The sequence below is a fragment of the Dreissena polymorpha genome, chromosome 2, assembly GCF_020536995.1.
Source record: "Dreissena polymorpha isolate Duluth1 chromosome 2, UMN_Dpol_1.0, whole genome shotgun sequence".
Classification (NCBI taxonomy): domain Eukaryota; kingdom Metazoa; phylum Mollusca; class Bivalvia; order Myida; family Dreissenidae; genus Dreissena; species Dreissena polymorpha.
In genome coordinates, this window is record NC_068356.1 from 152,540,745 (window position 1) to 152,558,530 (window position 17,786).

At 35.8% G+C, this 17,786-nt stretch overlaps 3 protein-coding genes and 1 long non-coding RNA gene across 5 annotated transcripts in view; 3 read left to right on the forward strand and 1 right to left on the reverse strand.

Moving 5' to 3' along the window:
- LOC127869465 (uncharacterized) overlaps positions 1-17,786 on the forward strand; it is a 314,131-nt gene that overhangs the window by 262,218 nt on the left and 34,127 nt on the right. The gene's annotated exons all lie outside the window — the stretch shown is intronic.
- Positions 1-17,786, reverse strand: part of LOC127869500 (uncharacterized) — a 293,685-nt gene that overhangs the window by 224,411 nt on the left and 51,488 nt on the right. The gene's annotated exons all lie outside the window — the stretch shown is intronic.
- The window catches only part of LOC127869464 (uncharacterized), a 239,366-nt gene that overhangs the window by 187,453 nt on the left and 34,127 nt on the right, over positions 1-17,786 (forward strand). The gene's annotated exons all lie outside the window — the stretch shown is intronic.
- LOC127869483 (uncharacterized) lies at positions 41-3,910 on the forward strand. The gene is made up of 3 exons (XM_052412106.1): positions 41-139; positions 1,964-2,115; positions 3,384-3,910. The coding sequence occupies exons 1-3, from the start codon at positions 79-81 to the stop codon at positions 3,621-3,623; spliced, it is 453 nt and encodes a 150-aa protein (XP_052268066.1). The 5' UTR covers positions 41-78; the 3' UTR covers positions 3,624-3,910.

Consider the following 17,786-nt stretch of genomic DNA (forward strand, 5'->3'; position numbering starts at 1 on the left):
CAAGGTTATGTAGAATATATAAATACGCCCGTTTATTATGGCCAGATCAGTACTTCACAGATCGACTAAGTGGCCAGGATGAATAAGTTGATACTTTCACTGTTTGTCGTTGTGTGCGTTGCCGCCATCAATGCCAGAGGTAAGGCAAACTGTATTTATGAAATGATTTTGAGTATCGCTCTCGGAAAACATTATTCAATTTATGTGCGTGTAGTGTCGGCCCGGATAAGCCTGTACGGACTACACAGGCTCACCAGGGACCACATTTTCCGATGTAATTGTTTTTTTTTGTTTAAAAGAAACCTCTCTTTATAGAAAATGAGAAAATCCAGTTACGGCGGACAGTTTCGTCCCAGATTGGCCTGTGCGAACTGCGCAGGCTAATGTAATACGACACTTTACGCAAATGCATTAAGCCACGTTTTCACAGAGCGAGGCTCGGTTCTATGTATAAGCGTATATCGGACGTTACACGACTAGCGTATATCGGACGTTACACGACTAGCGTATATCGGACGTTACACGACTAGTGTATATCGGACGTTACACGACTAGTGTATATCGGACGTTAGACGACTAGCGTATATCGGACGTAACACGACTAGCGTATATCGGACGTTACACGACTAGCGTTAATCGGACGTTACACGACTAGCTTTTTTGTTGAAACCCGGTTTTTGTTTGCCGATATATCAGAGTTTTGATGAGTATGAGTTTTAGTATATTATATTGCCCAAACAATACTTATTTATTGATAATAGATAACCTAATATTATTCGTCTACTTAAAGGATTTTTATAAAAAGGTAATTTGACTTTTTTTTATTTGTAACAATATATAAATTTGTATGAAAGAAATGACAACTGTATTGTACAAAAATGATGCTCGTCGTATTTGCGAGTGTTGCTGTTTGCATACACTTAATAGACCAACGTGTAATTACTTAGCAAATGCAATTAAAGGAAATCAGGGACTTATATTAAGAGTGCATTAATGTATGCTTAAAATATTTACATTTTGTACATCACTATTCGACAATATTAGCGGTAAATAAGCAATTTGACGTGTGTCGTTTTACGAATACGAATATAATAAATAATAATGATATTCAATTAACGTAATTCAATAATAACGTAATTCATTTACTTTAAGAGACATTCCAAAAATCAGTTTGTAAAGAAAATAACTTTACGAACATTTACAAACAAAGTGAGTTTACAATTTAGACATTTTAAAACTAAATTAAATATCATCGGAAATATATGTAATGGGCATCGATCATCGATTGAACGGGGTCTAATGCAACTGCGTAAAGTGTCGTCCAAGATAAGCCTGTGCAGTCCGTACAGGCTATTCAGGGGCGACACTTTCCTCCTAAACTGGTATTTTGCAAAGAAGATACTATCTTTAAACGAAAAAATACACTAACAGCGGAAAGTGTCATCCCTGAGCGGATTAGACCTCCTTTTCACAAAGCATGGCACATTAGCCTAAATGCATCCTCGCTCTGGAATATTGCCTCGTTATGTGAAAACACGGTTTAATGCATGTGCTTCAAGTGGCGTTTAAGATTAGCCGGTATATCTGCACGCACAGTCTAATTTTGACGACACGTTCCGCTTAAATTGCATATTTTGTTTAAATGAAGTATTGGCTTAGCAACAATCTAGTATTGGCGGAGAGTGTGGTCCCAGATTAGAATGCGGGGACTGCACAGGCTAATCTTGGACGACACTTTACGCACATGCATTAAACCCCCTTTTCCCATAACAAGGTTCAAAATATAGTGTATCCAATCTCCGAATCAGCGTTCTATGCTGATAAAGCAGTTATCCTCTCCAATCTTCATCAACATCATTTCCTGATTGAACAAATCGCCTCTCAACTTTCCATTACGACTCAACTACTTGTTCTTTACTTTGCTAGTGTCGGTATATTTGTAACAACGTTCCTTTTGTTACAGGTGATGAGGTAGATGGGGCCCTCTACGACACGGATTACTCCCAGTCGACGGGCCTGGTGTTCCCACGTGACTGCAAGAGACGCAATTTGGTGAAATACGCCCGGAAATGCGATCTAACGGTCACCAGGAGAGGGAAATGGTACATCGTCAAGGTAAATATTCAGCAATTTGACATATATTATATACGGGTAAAATAACCACATTATGTATTTTTATCTTGACTCGCATGTAGTAAAAAAATTACGTTTTAAGTACCTAAGGTTAAAACAAGTTTTTTGGTACATTTGTATAAGCAAAGTATCACTCTTGACTGAGGAGGTAGTTAAACAATATTACAATCGAGCAGTTAAACAATATTAAAATCGAGCAGTTAAACAATATGTGTTCCTCGACAATCATCTATCGAAATGGTTAAAGTCATAGAAAATGTAATAAATATTTAAATTCTGAGAATATAAAAATAAACAGTTCTTTATGAATTACCAATTTTGAATATTGGCGCAGATGTTCGTTTTATTTCTAAACAATATATGCTTATGATAGTGCACACTCAATTCATAATGTATGTATGCATTTACATTGTGTGTACAATAAGTTGGTCAACTCGATCCAGCAACTCCAGAGTCTTACTTCATTATAAACCTAGAGAAAAAACGATTTTAAATGCAGTCGTTTTAAACCAATCATTACGAATTCATCAACATGTTTTAAGGTACGCAATAATGAGCATATGTACATGTGACCTTGTGTTTCACGGGACTCGTTCAGAGTGTTGCAAAACAACAAATAAAAACATTTGAATGGATTCGAAGAACCATGTTTCCATTATGTTTCAATAAGTAAAACATTTTTCACGTTAAACATATATATGTGGTTATTTATAAGCATCGATCTTAATTGTTAACATTATAAAACGTGAGTAAGCCTTTTCATCGATAATTAAGCAAAGACGTTTATTATCGACATAAAGTTTAACATTGAGTTTTTAATTCACAGGCCTTTGTGGTGTAGTGTAAAAGAGTTCACCTTTGCTTCTATATGTACCGGATTTGATCCCCGCGGGAATGTATTATAATGCTTTGTGGGACGGTATGTGTGTTTGTTATGTATCGGTATTTACCTTATAATACTATTCCTTCGACCAAACAAGCATATCACCCTTAATCTGGTAAAACTGATTTTATCCGCACAGGCTTATCAGCGACCACACTTTCCGCCTGTGTAGTATTTTTCGATTAAAGTAAATACATATATATGTTAAGCGAAAATTAAGTTAAGCCGAACTGCAAAGGCTAATCTTAATTGCAGTTTGCCCATTTTATTTTCAGAACAAGGATCATATTATATCTATTACGCATAGTTGTAAATGAGAAGGGGAAACAGAACATTACTCTTCAACAACGTGTCTCTTTGATTGTAGGACCCCGACACTGATAAGCGAATCGCGGTCATCCCGCGAAATGTAAGAAAAAATCGTCGGTGCCGGAGAATCATCAACCGTCTGACCGCTCGATGTGAAGGAGGTAGTACAACCACTGAACCTTCTACTACACAGCCATCAGCATACTACGGCGAACCAGAATACTACAAACAAATCGAAACACCTGAAGACGATGCTACGGCACAATTGTACGAGACCTACGAATACAAAGATTACTAAGAAATTCAATATTTAAAAACAAGCCTCGCTCTGGGAAAACAGGGTTTAATACAAATGTTACAATTTGTTACATAATATTCATACTGGCATTGTTTTTGTAAATCAGATAAAACATTAACTGTTGTCTTAATCCACAATCAAAACGAAATAGATTTTTATAGTATTAATTATTGAATCATCAAACTAGTGTTTAATATGTTTGAAATGGAAACGCTATTAAACCAGTTGATGTAAGCGTGTATATATTGAAATACCCAATACTATTTGATTAAAATTAACAGCTGAAATGTATGTGTATGTTATTTTTCTCCTATGCATCTGTTAACATATGTTTGTCAACAACCCATTTGGCCTTAATCTTGAAGTCAGTATCAGATAAGATATAAACAGTTTAACGTGTTCCCTCTGTCGACTTAAACAAACAAATCCCCCACTTGACCTGCTACATAGAGAACATATAAGAGTCGTGCTTTGTGGAAAGGGGGTTTAATGCATGTGCGGAAAGTGTCGTCCTAGATTAGCCTATGCAGTCAGTCACAGGCTAATCAGGGACAACTCTTTCCGCCTTAAATGCATTTTTGCTAAGAAGAGACTTTCTTGTAACGAAAACAAAACATAAAAGCGGAGAGTGTCGTCCCTGATTAGCCTGTGCAAACAGCACATGCTTATTTGGTATGATACTTTACGCACATGCATTAAACCCCCTTTTTACAGAGTACGGCCCATATATTGACCAACTCACACTACGATTTCAAACGGAAGTTCGTCTACACCACTAAGTTGCACTGTATACATACAATTCGATAAAGATTTTTAAGATATGTAATACAAATTATGTTTCATACATGGAGAGATGGGTTAAAATATAGCGATACTGAAACTCCGGATCGCCCCATTGGTGAAAAAGGTACCATTTAATGTCGGTGTCACATGGTACCATTTAATGTCGGTGTCACATGGTACCATTTAATGTCGGTGTCACATGGTACCGTTTAATGTCGGTGTCACATGGTACTATTTAATGTCGGTGTCACATGGTACCGTTTAATGTCGGTGTCACATGGTACCGTTTAATGTCGGTGTCACATGGTACCGTTTAATGTCGGTGTCACATGGTACCATTTAATGTCGGTGTCACATGGTACCGTTTTGCACCAAGGGGGCGAAATACAGTTTACATCTCTAATGCTCTTACCGCTAATCTTTAATTTAACCCTTTCAGCGCTGGAACCCAATTTTAAAGCCCTTTGCAAACAGTTTGGATCCAGATGAGACGCCACAGAACGTGTCGTCTCATCAGGATCCAAACTGTTTGCTATTCTGATAGTATTCTTTAAAAAAAAATCGAAGAAAATGCCAATCTTAGAAATTCAGCCGACGACATTTTAGCAGACAACAAATTTCCCAGCATGCAAAGGGTTAATTAATTCGTTTAATCGTCTCTGAAATAGAGGACATAGCAAACTAAACGCCATACACTACGACATAACATAGCAAAATGAGTAAAGATCTGTTTACCGCTGTGGCAAAGTCCATGTTAATGTAACATAAATACTCAAAATCAACGAATATTTCGCAAACTATGTCGTCAAATAAAATTAAAATGAAATATTCGTGTTTATGGGCTTGTAAACATTGTGGTGACAGAATGTCTAACTTAGCCGGGAAATAATCGCTTACATGCACGTGAACTAACATGAATACCATATACATGTAATTAAGTTCACCGTGGCGTAATGAATAAGGTTTCCGCATATCGATCGACAGGTCACGGGTTCGATCCACATTAGGGGAGAGTTTTATAGATATCCCCCGAAGACAACAAGTACTGGTTATAGTCGCAGAACACGGACTCGAGAGCGGTTCTATACGCCTTTGGCTTTCGATGCAATCGAGCTAAAATAAATAGGTTTAAACTAATACAAGATAATTGTTATTAAAATAAAATTTAAAATCGATTGTATTTGCATGTAGCTATTCGGTCATTTAATAAGCACCTTCACAACATAAAAACAGCGTAACTCTCTTGTCACTAACATTAGTTTAGCCGCGGTCTGCGATAACGGGGCTTAATGATTATAGGGAATTCGAGTTATACGTGTCTAAATATGCGTCTTCACTTCAAAATGTTTTTGCGTGTACGATATGTCATCGAAATGTTTGTAAATCATAATTTGATAGGCATATCGGCTCTTATGATAACTTTTAAAGCTCTTCGTGAGAACACTGGGCTTCATGCATGTGTGTAAAGTGTCGTTCCAGATAAGCATACGCAGTCCGCACAGGCTAATCTGGGATGACACTTTCTGCTTTTTATTGTATTTTTCGTTTAAAGAAAGCATCTAAATAACGAAAATACAGTTGAGACGGCCAGTAGTTTCCCAGCTAAGCCTGTGCGAACATGACATACTAGACTCGGACCACACTCACGCACGTGCATTATGACCGTTTTTTCCAGAACGAGGCTCAAACCATTGTCGATTAGCTCCAGTGGAAATCCCAGAAAAAATATTCAAATACTTGACACATATTAAGGTACCAAAATTATTGTTTCTTTTTTGATATCAATGCGTATGTTTTTTCGTTTTTTTCAGTATGATATGCATCGGTGGGGATTGAGACCACTTGACAATTGTATGGACACTTTTTGAGGCAGATTTGATTTCTAACTCTTGCTTTGTCCCGAATTTCGGACTGTCTAGTGAATAATTTATCAAAACATCCGGAAAACAATTGACAATAAAACAAAAGCTTTTGAAGTGTTTTGTCAGTGATTATATATACATGCATAAATTGATAGGCAAATCTTCATATTTATTATTAACAATTCTATCAAACACATATGCTTAAACGATTTGCTAATTAAACAACAACACGTTTTCAAATTCGATAAGTTCGGGCTATTTCATAAGGGACACGTGTTTTTATAACGTACAAATATACATTGGAAAAAAGTTATCGTTTAATCTCAATGCCCGTTTTGGCAAGATATCCTAATTACAAGTTGAGCTCAGATCGATTAAAATATGTATTCTTGCAGTGCAGAATTGTATAGAGGAACACAATAACCTGAACACGGACTTTATTGTTTAGCTCATTTGTGTCAACAGCAATTCAGTTTTGATGGTCATTAGAGATATACCATGAGTGCATCGTTCTGGAAAACAGGGTTTGATGGATCTGCGTGAAGTGTCGTCCCAGATTAGCCTGTGCAGTCCGCAAAGGCTTGTAATTGTAGGTGAGGAGGACACAAACAAATAAACCATAATTTAAATAGCAAACACCACGTCCATAAATGAGGAAGCTTCACAGTAACTGTTTTTTATCGAAAAGGCATGCTTTTTCTACACTAACGTCTCAACCAATGTTGGCAGGCATTTGCCCCTCACAAGTCACTTGGCGGATGTTTACCAACGGTAACTGGACTCATGTAATCCTGATGCACTTCCGGGAAGAAGTCGTCACGTGTGTATTGTGAATGCTACTTTTGAGTCGTGGTTTTTCATGAGCAATTTAGCCTCATTGTGTGGAAACGAGGCTTAATGCATGTGCGTAATGTGTCGTTCCGTATTAGCCTGTGAAGTCTGCACAGGCTAATCAGACGTAATGTTCCGCCTCAAATGGATTTTCTCTAAAAAGAGACACTTCTCTAAACACCTGTGTCTATTGCATGCAGTCAAGAATGAATGAGCTGTCCATCTCTTAGTCTTTTTATGATTAACAAGCGAATGTTAGCTCGCCTTAATTGAGAAATTCAAGTTAAGAAAACGCAATCCAGATGGCGTTTCACGTGTCATACACAAATGCGTGTTTTGGATGTTTCTAGTCTTCAGATCAACCTGACACTTTGTATTTGTAGCACAAATAGATTTATTATGATGTAGATGCGTTTGTTTCTATGATCTGAAAAGTTTCTTTAAAGGTTACATTACACTTGATCGTTTATCCCTCCGAGGTAGTGCCTATTTCTCAAGAGTACCTTTTTCGCATTTTGTTTAAAAGCACATAAGCGATTGCACCCATGCTTTTTTGGTTATTCCAGTATCGAATATGTGTCTGACACATGTCTGTGAATTTCATTAGGGACTATCATGAAATATTAATGTTTAGGGATGCGTTTATTGAAGTACGTTGCTTTTGTGGAAATAAAATTTCGGAAACTCTGTTTTCCGAGTGTGCTTGTCTTTGAGCAAATTTTATTTTCTAAGAAGTTGCGAGATGGTACCTTTTTCATAGCAATTATTCGAAGAGGACAAATCCATATTTAATTTGATACCGGTCTTGCAAAATGTTATGTATAGGGAAGGAAAGAAAAATGCTTTGAAAGTTGGCAGTATTATAACGGGACCCTATCGGAATTCGAATTAGTGTAATCCAAACTTAAGCGAGAGATACCATCAACCGGAAATGGTCGTCCCTGATAAGCCTGTGCAGACTGCACACAATAATCGGTGAGGACACTTTAAGCGCATGCATTATGCCCATTTTTCTTAGAACAAGACTCATTTGGGTAATTGCGGTGTTGACAATATCTGCAATTGATGTACAGAACCATAAAGATTGATGTTGGGTTGCGTGCCGTTTATGAGCAAAACCGGCCGCTAAAGTTTGAACTTAACAGAAGGGGACCCTTGAAGTCAGTGTACATGTTTTTCGTTTGACAACAATATTAGCGTTATTAAATAATCGAGTGTTTATCGCGGGTTTATTATGCCCCTGGAACACTTCATATTACGGATAGAATACGAGGAATAAACCCATAGTAATCCGTAGCTTTGATCCGAGAATATCGACGCAGAAATAAATATAATTGAGCTTTTAGTGTAGAAATAAATATAATTGAGCTTTTAGTGTAGAAATAAATATAATTGAGCTTTTAGTGTAGAAATAAATATAATTGAGCGTTTAGTGTATGGTGTTCTTTATAATAATAAAAACACAGTCGGATACGTTAGACATACACAGGTTTATTTGTTAGAAATGATTGGGATTGCATGAATTATTTAGTGTTAAATCGGAAGAGTAAGGATACGTTTGTTTAAAAAACTCAGAGCTATTCATAAGTATCATACTCGTTGACTAGCTCCCCATGTATTGTATGATTTTCGAGTATGACTTTGTTTATACCATTCAATGCAAATTAAAACCGCCATGAATACTTTGCGCGACTGTGTATTCTCGTTATTGTAGATCCTTAAACCATACTAGCCGCGAATAAGTCAGAACTCTTATTCGTTCGTATTTGATTGTGCAATATATAAATTGATCTTTTTTAAAGGAAAATGCGATGTTGTCGGTCGTTGCTGCTACTCGATCACAATATTCACTACGATTACCGCCACCTCAAACCCACTCAAACACTCCACAGAGATCTCCAGTTTAAGGGTTGTATGCATGTGCGTAAAGAGTTCTCCAAGGTTCATGTGCAGTCCGCACAAGCTTATCTGGGACGACACTTTATTTATTTATAAATTTATTTTCGTTAAAAGAAAGTCTCTTCTAAGAAAACATCCAGTTTATGCGGAAAGTGTAGTTCATGCTTACCGTGTGCAGACTGCACAGACTAATCTGAGACGACACTTAACGCACATGCATTAAATCCCTCGTTCCCAAAGGGAGGCTCGTATATGTTGTCAACTATATTTTCTATCGAGTTTCTTGTTTAAATGATCTAGAAATATATGTTGGAAAAAAGTATAAAGATCTTCTTTTTATTACAGTTTTATTACTTTACATATGCAAAAATATGCAAACGTAGATACTAGATAGCGAGTGTTAAATAATAAACAAATCTGCTTTGAGTAGTGGGGAAGAACTTGTGGTTGCAGAGGTACGGTGTGACCCTTGATGGGAATGTTACCTCCCTTTATGTGGCGGTCATGTTTTCCCAACGTATTTTATATATTGGCTACCGACTGTATACATTGGGAATCATTGATTAAGGGCGTTACGCGAGGAAAATGATAACAATTGTGCAGGTGCGTTCAATATACCATTACTTTAGCTAGAGTGGAATGATAAATGTTGATTATTTAACTCCAATTTTGTGTCAAATTGGAGTGGCATTTGTTTACTTATTCTCTACAACATCGTCGTCATTGTATAATTCCACCTTCTAAGTAATAAACACGTTAATAAAAACTCATTGAAGCTTAATCAATTAAGGAACATTTATTTCACACAATTGTAGTAAGCGAACTTTTTTAAACATATTTATGACGTCAAAGTACACGAATAATTATGACATTCTAAACATAATTTACACCTTTTATAACTTAGCTTCATTCTAGGAAAACCGGTCTTAATACGCGTTATGTGCCGCCCCAGATTAGCCTGTTCAGTCCGCATTGGTTGATCAGGGACATCACTTTCCGCTTAAACTCGATTATCACTAATATGAGACTTTATTTTAACAAAACAAATGGTGTAAAGCGGAAAGTGTCGTGCTCTATTAGCCTGTGCCGACTGCACAGACTAATCTCGGACGACGCTTTACACACAATCGTTAAGACCCATTTTCTCAGAGCGCCACTGAAATGCATCGTACCAGAACATGTTCAACTGGCCATGTGTTGATTGATTGTAAGATCGGAAACGACGAGGCAACTGTCTCTGCGTAAATTTTCACGACAGAAACAAACTCCTTTGAAAACCATACGACAGAGTAATGCCAGTTGCTGTATAATCAACGCAACAAAAAACGAGAATAAGTCAACGCAATTTTTTTTAAATACCACAACCTTTGCAAGTTGCAAGTTCATAAAGGTTAAGGTTTATTGAAAGCAAACTTTCCGCATGGAAAGCAAACTGTGGCTTTAAAAACTCTGTGACACTGGATATCGCTGGGGACAATTCTCAGGAGTGACTTATTCCGCGATGTGAATATCTTGTTTGATTTAGTTTACAGCTTTCCCTAAAGTTTTTCCTTGATGTGAACGAAGCAAGCATCAGGGTTTCTGTGTGTGTTTATTTTGAACCTAAGGAGGTCATTCCGCGAATGAGGCTGCATTATGTGAGAACGCGGGGTATGTGCGAGCACTACTACCTTATTGGCTTACTGAGCGAATTTTGATAACAGCTGCATTTTACTGCTATCAAATCTGGTGTGGTATTCATGGGATGGATTTTCCTGGGGACATCCGACCTGTCCGGCATTGCGACCGGGTACAAAACTCACATGCTTCCGGGCACGGGGATTGAACCAGCTTCACCTAAGTGAGAAACCGCGTGTACTAACCACCGCGCTAACCGGACAGCCGCTAATCGTGGTAACTTACGCATCGTTGACACGTTAGACCATGAAATATATACATATTCATGGTTTTAATATATTTCATAAAAAGTATTTCAAAAGGGCTTTACCAAATGCTTCATTGATGGGATACCTGTTTAAAGTGACTGTCAACCACGACGACGAAGAAAAGAAAAGTTGTAAAATACCGTATTTTTTTACAATTATTAGTTTATTTTGATTAAAATATCACGACTGGTATATTACATTACTTGAAAAATGTTGTTAAGTTTTCATATTTTCAGTATATTCGGTAATAAATTGTACTGGGTATGTCTACCAGGTAACTACCAGTTAGCTATAAATAACGACAGTAGATTGATCATCATCGTCACGTGGTAAACCCAGGAATGCAAATTGTGCATGCGTAGTGAATTGTATATATTTTATATATAAGTGATCAATCTACTTGCGTTATTGACAGTGTGTATATCGTTATGTCATCTATTTTCGCGATGTACTTTCGATTTCACATCGCGAAATTTTATTACCTATTATACTGAAAATATGAACTTTTTTCAAGTAATGTAATTTACTAGTCGTGATATTTTTATCAATATAAACTAATAATTTAGAAAAATACGGTATTTTACAACTTTTCTTTTCTTCGTCGTCGTGGTTGACAGTCCCTTTAACCCCGCTGCACAAAATGAGCTACTATCTGTGTCTGCATACATCGTTAAAATATCATCGGTCATGTTTTATTTTTCGGCGTTAGCTGAATAAGCCAGCTTTTCACCCTGACTTGACCTTTGTAAGTGTCCAATAATACTCAAATAAAATTTCCCGCGGCTAGGTACGAATGAATACACTTCATTTATTCCATTGGCTGATTAGAGTCTAACACCATAACATTGGAAACATATCCGCGTCTTTGTAACACTGTTTTACTGCATTAAACAATTTTATCTCTAATGAAAAGGCTCAATAGATAGAACAGTTTTACAATCAATTTTCGACATAAATACAGTTTGTGCGTTCACCTTTTATTTTCAGAGAATTACCAGCGCAAAAGCGTTTATACTAGTAGCTATGTTGTCATATTTAGTACTTACTTGCATTGCATTTCAACCCGCGAGGTTTCGGGTCAACTCCCGGCCATTTGTGAAAGTCAGAGTTTATATACAGTTCATCACCGGAGTTCGCAGAAGGGGTTGCGATCATTGTGTTACACCGGTCTTACTGACAATAACGTACTGACTGTAATGCATTGCATTCCAATCCGCAAGGTATCAAAGTCAGTTTGCGGTCAGTTGCACAAATCTTTATATAAACGCCGTCTCGTAAACTTTGTGCACTTGAAGTCTGTTTTGATCAGAAAGATACTAAATAAAGATATTCGGCGATATTATTGTGGTATGTCAATCATCGATTTTTAATATGGTTTTAACATTTGCATGATAAGGACCAATTTTGATAAAAATAATTAGAAATATTTATCCATTTAGACCAGTTTATTAAGCATGAGCACAATAATTCACTATACTATAATTATGCAATTAAGGTAGCGCACCTCTAATGGGCACATATCCAAATATAATCTAATTAATTATTTTCTTAATCAGCATCATTTCACTGAACTACATGCAAATTTGTAGGTAGGCTTTCCATGCTTTTTAAAAAAATATACCGATTTTTTCAAAACCACCTCCACGCTCGGCTTTTGTCCAGTTTATTTTCACCCCTGGGGTATATAAAAGTTCCATAATTCATCCAAATTTCCAAATATGGGCATGCAGTTGGTGTGTACAGATGCTGTAAAGGTGTTTAAAGTTTAAACAATATGAAATAAGTATTCTTTTACAGACATTTATTTTTTACAAATTTATCTATGTAAGAGCGCCATGAAATGTCAGTGATTTCAGCCAAGTAAAAATTGGGTCGGTTAAAAACAAAGTGTCATAAAATTCAAAATAGTATCATTTAAGTCAAATTTTAACATAGTTTTTATAGAAACACTATATACAGCAAAAATACCAAGAACTAGACAGATTTACCGTTTACTTTTTGAAATAAAAATAAAAATGCAACATGCATGGTTCGTATATTCAACAGTAAATCACAGGTGGTTAGCGTGTGGCTATGATATTAATTAGTGAAAACATCATTTTGAATGATAAATAATCATATTATAACGAAAAATTAAATTTTCTGAAAAAAAAAATATTTCACTATCAAATATATATATAACAAGGTATGCAACTCAAAATCAGCCCAAAACGGGGTGCATCGCTTTGAACAGCCATATCTTCATAAATTTTGCAGCGATTTTCACGATCTCGGTCTTATTCAACGCAGAAATGAATTTGCTTTCTGGAAATGTATATGTCTTGCAATATTTTAACAAATGCTGGGTCAACTTTTAAGAAATAACACGATACACAACACGCATGACCCAGTTGACAGTGATCATGCTGTCTTTAAGACTGAAATCTTCACGGAGTAAAGGGCAACTCCCCTACAAAGTTCATGTAGTTCGATACCAAAATTCAATAAAACGTATGAAAAAACATTATTACCGTTCTTGTCGTTACATTCTGCATCAAGACTAACTGTCCAGCGCCGTTTGAAACCTTTGTTTACATACATTTCAACTAACTGACATTTTAAACATACGAGTGATTTCATTGGTCCAATGCGGAGGTGTGTCTTTACAACTGGAGATTTCATTCATAAAGAATACATGATCACTGTCAACTGGGTCATGCGTGTTGTGTATCGTGTTATTTCTTAAAAGTTGACCCAGCATTTGTAAAAATATTGCAAGACATATACATTTCCAGAAAGGAAATTCATTTCTGCGTTGAATAAGACCGAGATCGTGAAAATCGCTGCACAATTGATGAAGATATGGCTGTTCAAAGCGATGCACCCCGTTTTGGGGTGATTTTGAGTTGCATACCTTGTTATATATATATTTGATAGTGAAATTTTTTTTTTCAGAAAAGTTAATTTTTCGTTATAATATGATTATTTATCATTCAAAATGATGTTTTCACTAATTAATATCATAGCCACACGCTAACCACCTGTGCAGTAAATCACCCAATTTCGCCATAACGTTGTTTTAATTTTAATAATTGAAGAATGTGCATAAAAATTGCAACATATTTAACAATAAATATAGCTTATATGCCATATTAAATCAAATTACGTTAGAAAAAAAAAAATAAAACGCGTCGCAAAAAAGTATATGTCGTCGGCAGGATTCGAACCTGCGCGGGAATATCCCAAAAGATTTCTAGTCTATCGCCTTAACCACTAGGCTACGGCACCTAATAGTAGGCTCTTCAACCTTCGAAGAAATCGCGTGAAATCATTAGAGGTGCACTACCTTAAATAAGATTCGAGTATTGCCGGCTGACCTATATGCAATCGTTTATTTTCATGTTTCTTGTGTTTTTCTATTCTGTAAATATAGATATCTGAGTAATAATATCACATAAAGCAAAATAAGCCACGAAATCTGGCGCAACACCCCGTAATTGATTTGCTTATGATGTAGCTAAGAACTGCGCAGAAAAAAGGCATCCGCTACTTTTAATCTCATAGAGATAACTTTTGATCGTTCATAAACATCGACCACAATCAACGCCGCATATCTTTTTAAAAGATATTTCTTGTTTAATTTAGCCGCGTATGCCGACCGCACAGGAAAATGTGTGAGCCACTTTGCGCACATGCATTAAGCACCGTTTTCGCACATCGAGGCTTATATTTTGATATCTTCATATCTTAATTGATGCAAATTCTCACACGAATGTAGCGTTTAAAGATTTCTTTAAATACAATGGCATAGATTGTATAATTTTATAATATACTATTATTTAACATAACAGTACAAATGGTCGAGCAATTCAATGATAATATGGCAACTTCTTTGCGGACATTTCACAATATTTACTGGCGTTAAGATGATGTAGTTATAAGAGAAAGGCAAATATGACGTGTTTTCTTGTGACCTAGTTTTTAGAGAAAATATAGGTCAAGACTGCTAAAACAGTTTTGAATTATTGGAATAACCAATTTGCTTTCAGCTTATTTGGATTTATAGCTTTTTATCGTTTTAAACATCATTCTCTCTCTAAAGTAGATCGCATATAATTATTCATGACTCATTAAGTTTTGCCCACCCATTTCGAGATATGTATGGCGAATACATTGTGTACATTTCCGTTAACATCAAACGAAGAAAGGCATTTCGAGGTCAAGCCTAGGATGTTGGGTCTAAGACGCATGATACTTTAATTAAGCCTCGTTCTGGGAAAACTGGGCTTACTGCATGTGTAGTGTCATCCCAGATTAGCGCATCCATTCCGCACAAGCTGACCAGGGCTGACACTTTCCGCTTTTAATGACTTTTCCGTTAAAGAGTGTTTTTTTCTAAACACAAATCGATTGTTTGAGGTAAATGTCGTCCCAGATTAGCCAAAGCGGGCTGCACAGCCTTATCTGCCAACGCATACATAAGTGCGACTTCATCACCAAACATAGTCCAGTCAGTGTCATGGGCAATATTATGATTGCTATGTGTTTGGGAATAAAACCATTGTTTTTTAAGTTGTGAGAGCGACATACATGTTTGACGAACGTTTCATGAACACTGCGCTTAGATCCGTGTCTATTTTGGTATACACATATTTAAGTGAGTTTTCTGAAAACATAATAATTTAGAAACTTATATTGAAGCAATTATCCAGACACCAATCAATGTTTCAAATGAGTGAAGAGACAGCTTTAAAAAATGAAATGTCCTTAAAACAGACAACTGTCGTTAAAATAAATACATCGTTGTAATCGGTGACCCCATGAACTATTTACAAAACTTTTGATAAGTAATGCACAAGGTTTATTCATGCTACGAAAATGGAAACATTAACATGAATACAAATCTACGTATAGCGTGTATCTCTCTCATTATGATCTGTCTGTAGTTTCACAACATCTATTTTTTATTAGGAGTCTGCTTATACTTCATATTCAAAGTGTGCAAAATTTTAACCAACATTTAAAAAATTAAAAAGCATCTTGAAATTTATAGAAAGGTGCGAGTATACCTGATAATTCATGCAATGCAACCAGATATCCAATCTTAATGTTTATAAATATTAATCTTTATTCTGGATGTCCTATGTATTAACATTAGTTGATCGATAACAAATTGATTCGCGACATACGATTCGTTTATGACGTAATCTCCATTTTTAACAACATGAATAAATGAAAAAAATTATTTCAGCTCTATTACTTTTAATATTATTATTTCTTCTCCATATACGAAATAAAGACAGTGGCTTCTTTGAAAATTGTTATATATAAACAACTTATTACATTAAGCTTATTGTGCAATAATCGGCTTGAGCCCCTCATCCAGTATCGTCATTTATTTATATATATAAAATGTAATTCGTTATATACACGCGAATTGCTTTCTGACTAGAACTTGAATGAGGAGAATAGTGCACAAGTATTTACAGTTGTAGAGTGCAGTTTATAGCAATTATTATTAGGTTATTTTAACCGCCTAATTTAAACCGTTATATGATTAAACATTGTGAAAAAAATGTTCCATTTTTAAACAAACTCGGTTGTGTTTTTTTTTTCTTAAGTCAAAAAAGCTTCGCACTTTGATTGGCGTTCAATGCTGCCGCTGCAAATATAATCGCAAGAAATCCATGTGAGAAATAATGGTTAGCGACGGCGTTAAAAGGCGCCATGTCAGCGTATACTCCATAAATATATACCTACCAGTGCTCTTACAAGTGTTATATCTATAATAGGCGTTCTCATTTATGGACAGATATGTCTATAGTCTTATTTGAAATTGGAAAATTGACACACGGTGATAAAAAGCCTAACGCGGCAGAAAATTAATGAAACATTTGCAATAAATCAGTATTTATTATAGCAAAAAAAACAACGTTTTTACAGTGAGCTCAACAGAGGATTGCAAAAATGAATGCGATCATATTTACAGCTGTGATTCGAGCGTGTGTTATACATGTGCATGGTATGGTTGTTCGTCTATTAGTACTCAAATTATGACATTTTGACTGTATTGTTGTTAATAATTCTTGCAAATGTATTCGTAAGAGTACAGAAACTATCCAGCGCTCAGTACAACACGTATGCATCGTGCAGTATATTTAGATCATGATAGTACATCATTAGTCAAGCGATGTAAAGTGTTAATATTTTTTTTACTAGTTTCGCATTCAGAGTTATACTGACACTTCATCATACAATTTACTAATTTGACTCAAAATGTATTTACACATGAAAGGTTTGCATCCTTTAATATTGTGTAAAATGTATTGTCTTAACCAGAACCAACGCCTCTTAGACGTTCCTGTCCTTATTTCAACGCTTTCTGCAGATGTCCGACGTACAATAATGGTTGTTATGAATGCCCAAATCCTTGTGTATGGGGTACGTTTGACATTAATATATTTTTAACATGAGCAGTATAAAACTCAATAATCCGACTATATTCTTAAAATATATACACACGGCAAAGCTTCATTCGTTCTTAAACACAGCGGGCTGCGGCATATTACAATCAGGGCAAATTAAAGGCTTATTAACAAAACGTGTAGTGAACATTTATAGTTCTTATGTTGTATTGTTGTTCTATAAATAGACAACTGACTAATGTAATGCGTTGATGCGGACTTAATGTTCTTTGCGTTAAAACACGTGTGTTATCACGGTACCATTCTCGAAACATAATTGTTTGGTTGCAGGATAACCTGTGATGGATTGAATTCTTTCTAAATTAGAAAATAAGCGATGTTCATTTCAAAATATCAGATATACCATTATAGAAATTTACTTTTTTCCGTAGGGCCATATGTCCAGAATCTTCCATGGAA

What these genes read in the sequence shown, in the direction of transcription:
- LOC127869483 (XM_052412106.1), top strand. Translation starts at nt 79, where the DNA reads ATGAATAAGTTGATACTTTCACTGTTTGTCGTTGTGTGCGTTGCCGCC. An exon ending in TGCCGCCATCAATGCCAGAG is followed by an intron (nt 140 to 1,963) that starts GTAAGGCAAACT and finishes CTTTTGTTACAG; the next exon opens with GTGATGAGGTAGATGGGGCC. An exon ending in GGAAATGGTACATCGTCAAG is followed by an intron (nt 2,116 to 3,383) that starts GTAAATATTCAG and finishes CTTTGATTGTAG; the next exon opens with GACCCCGACACTGATAAGCG.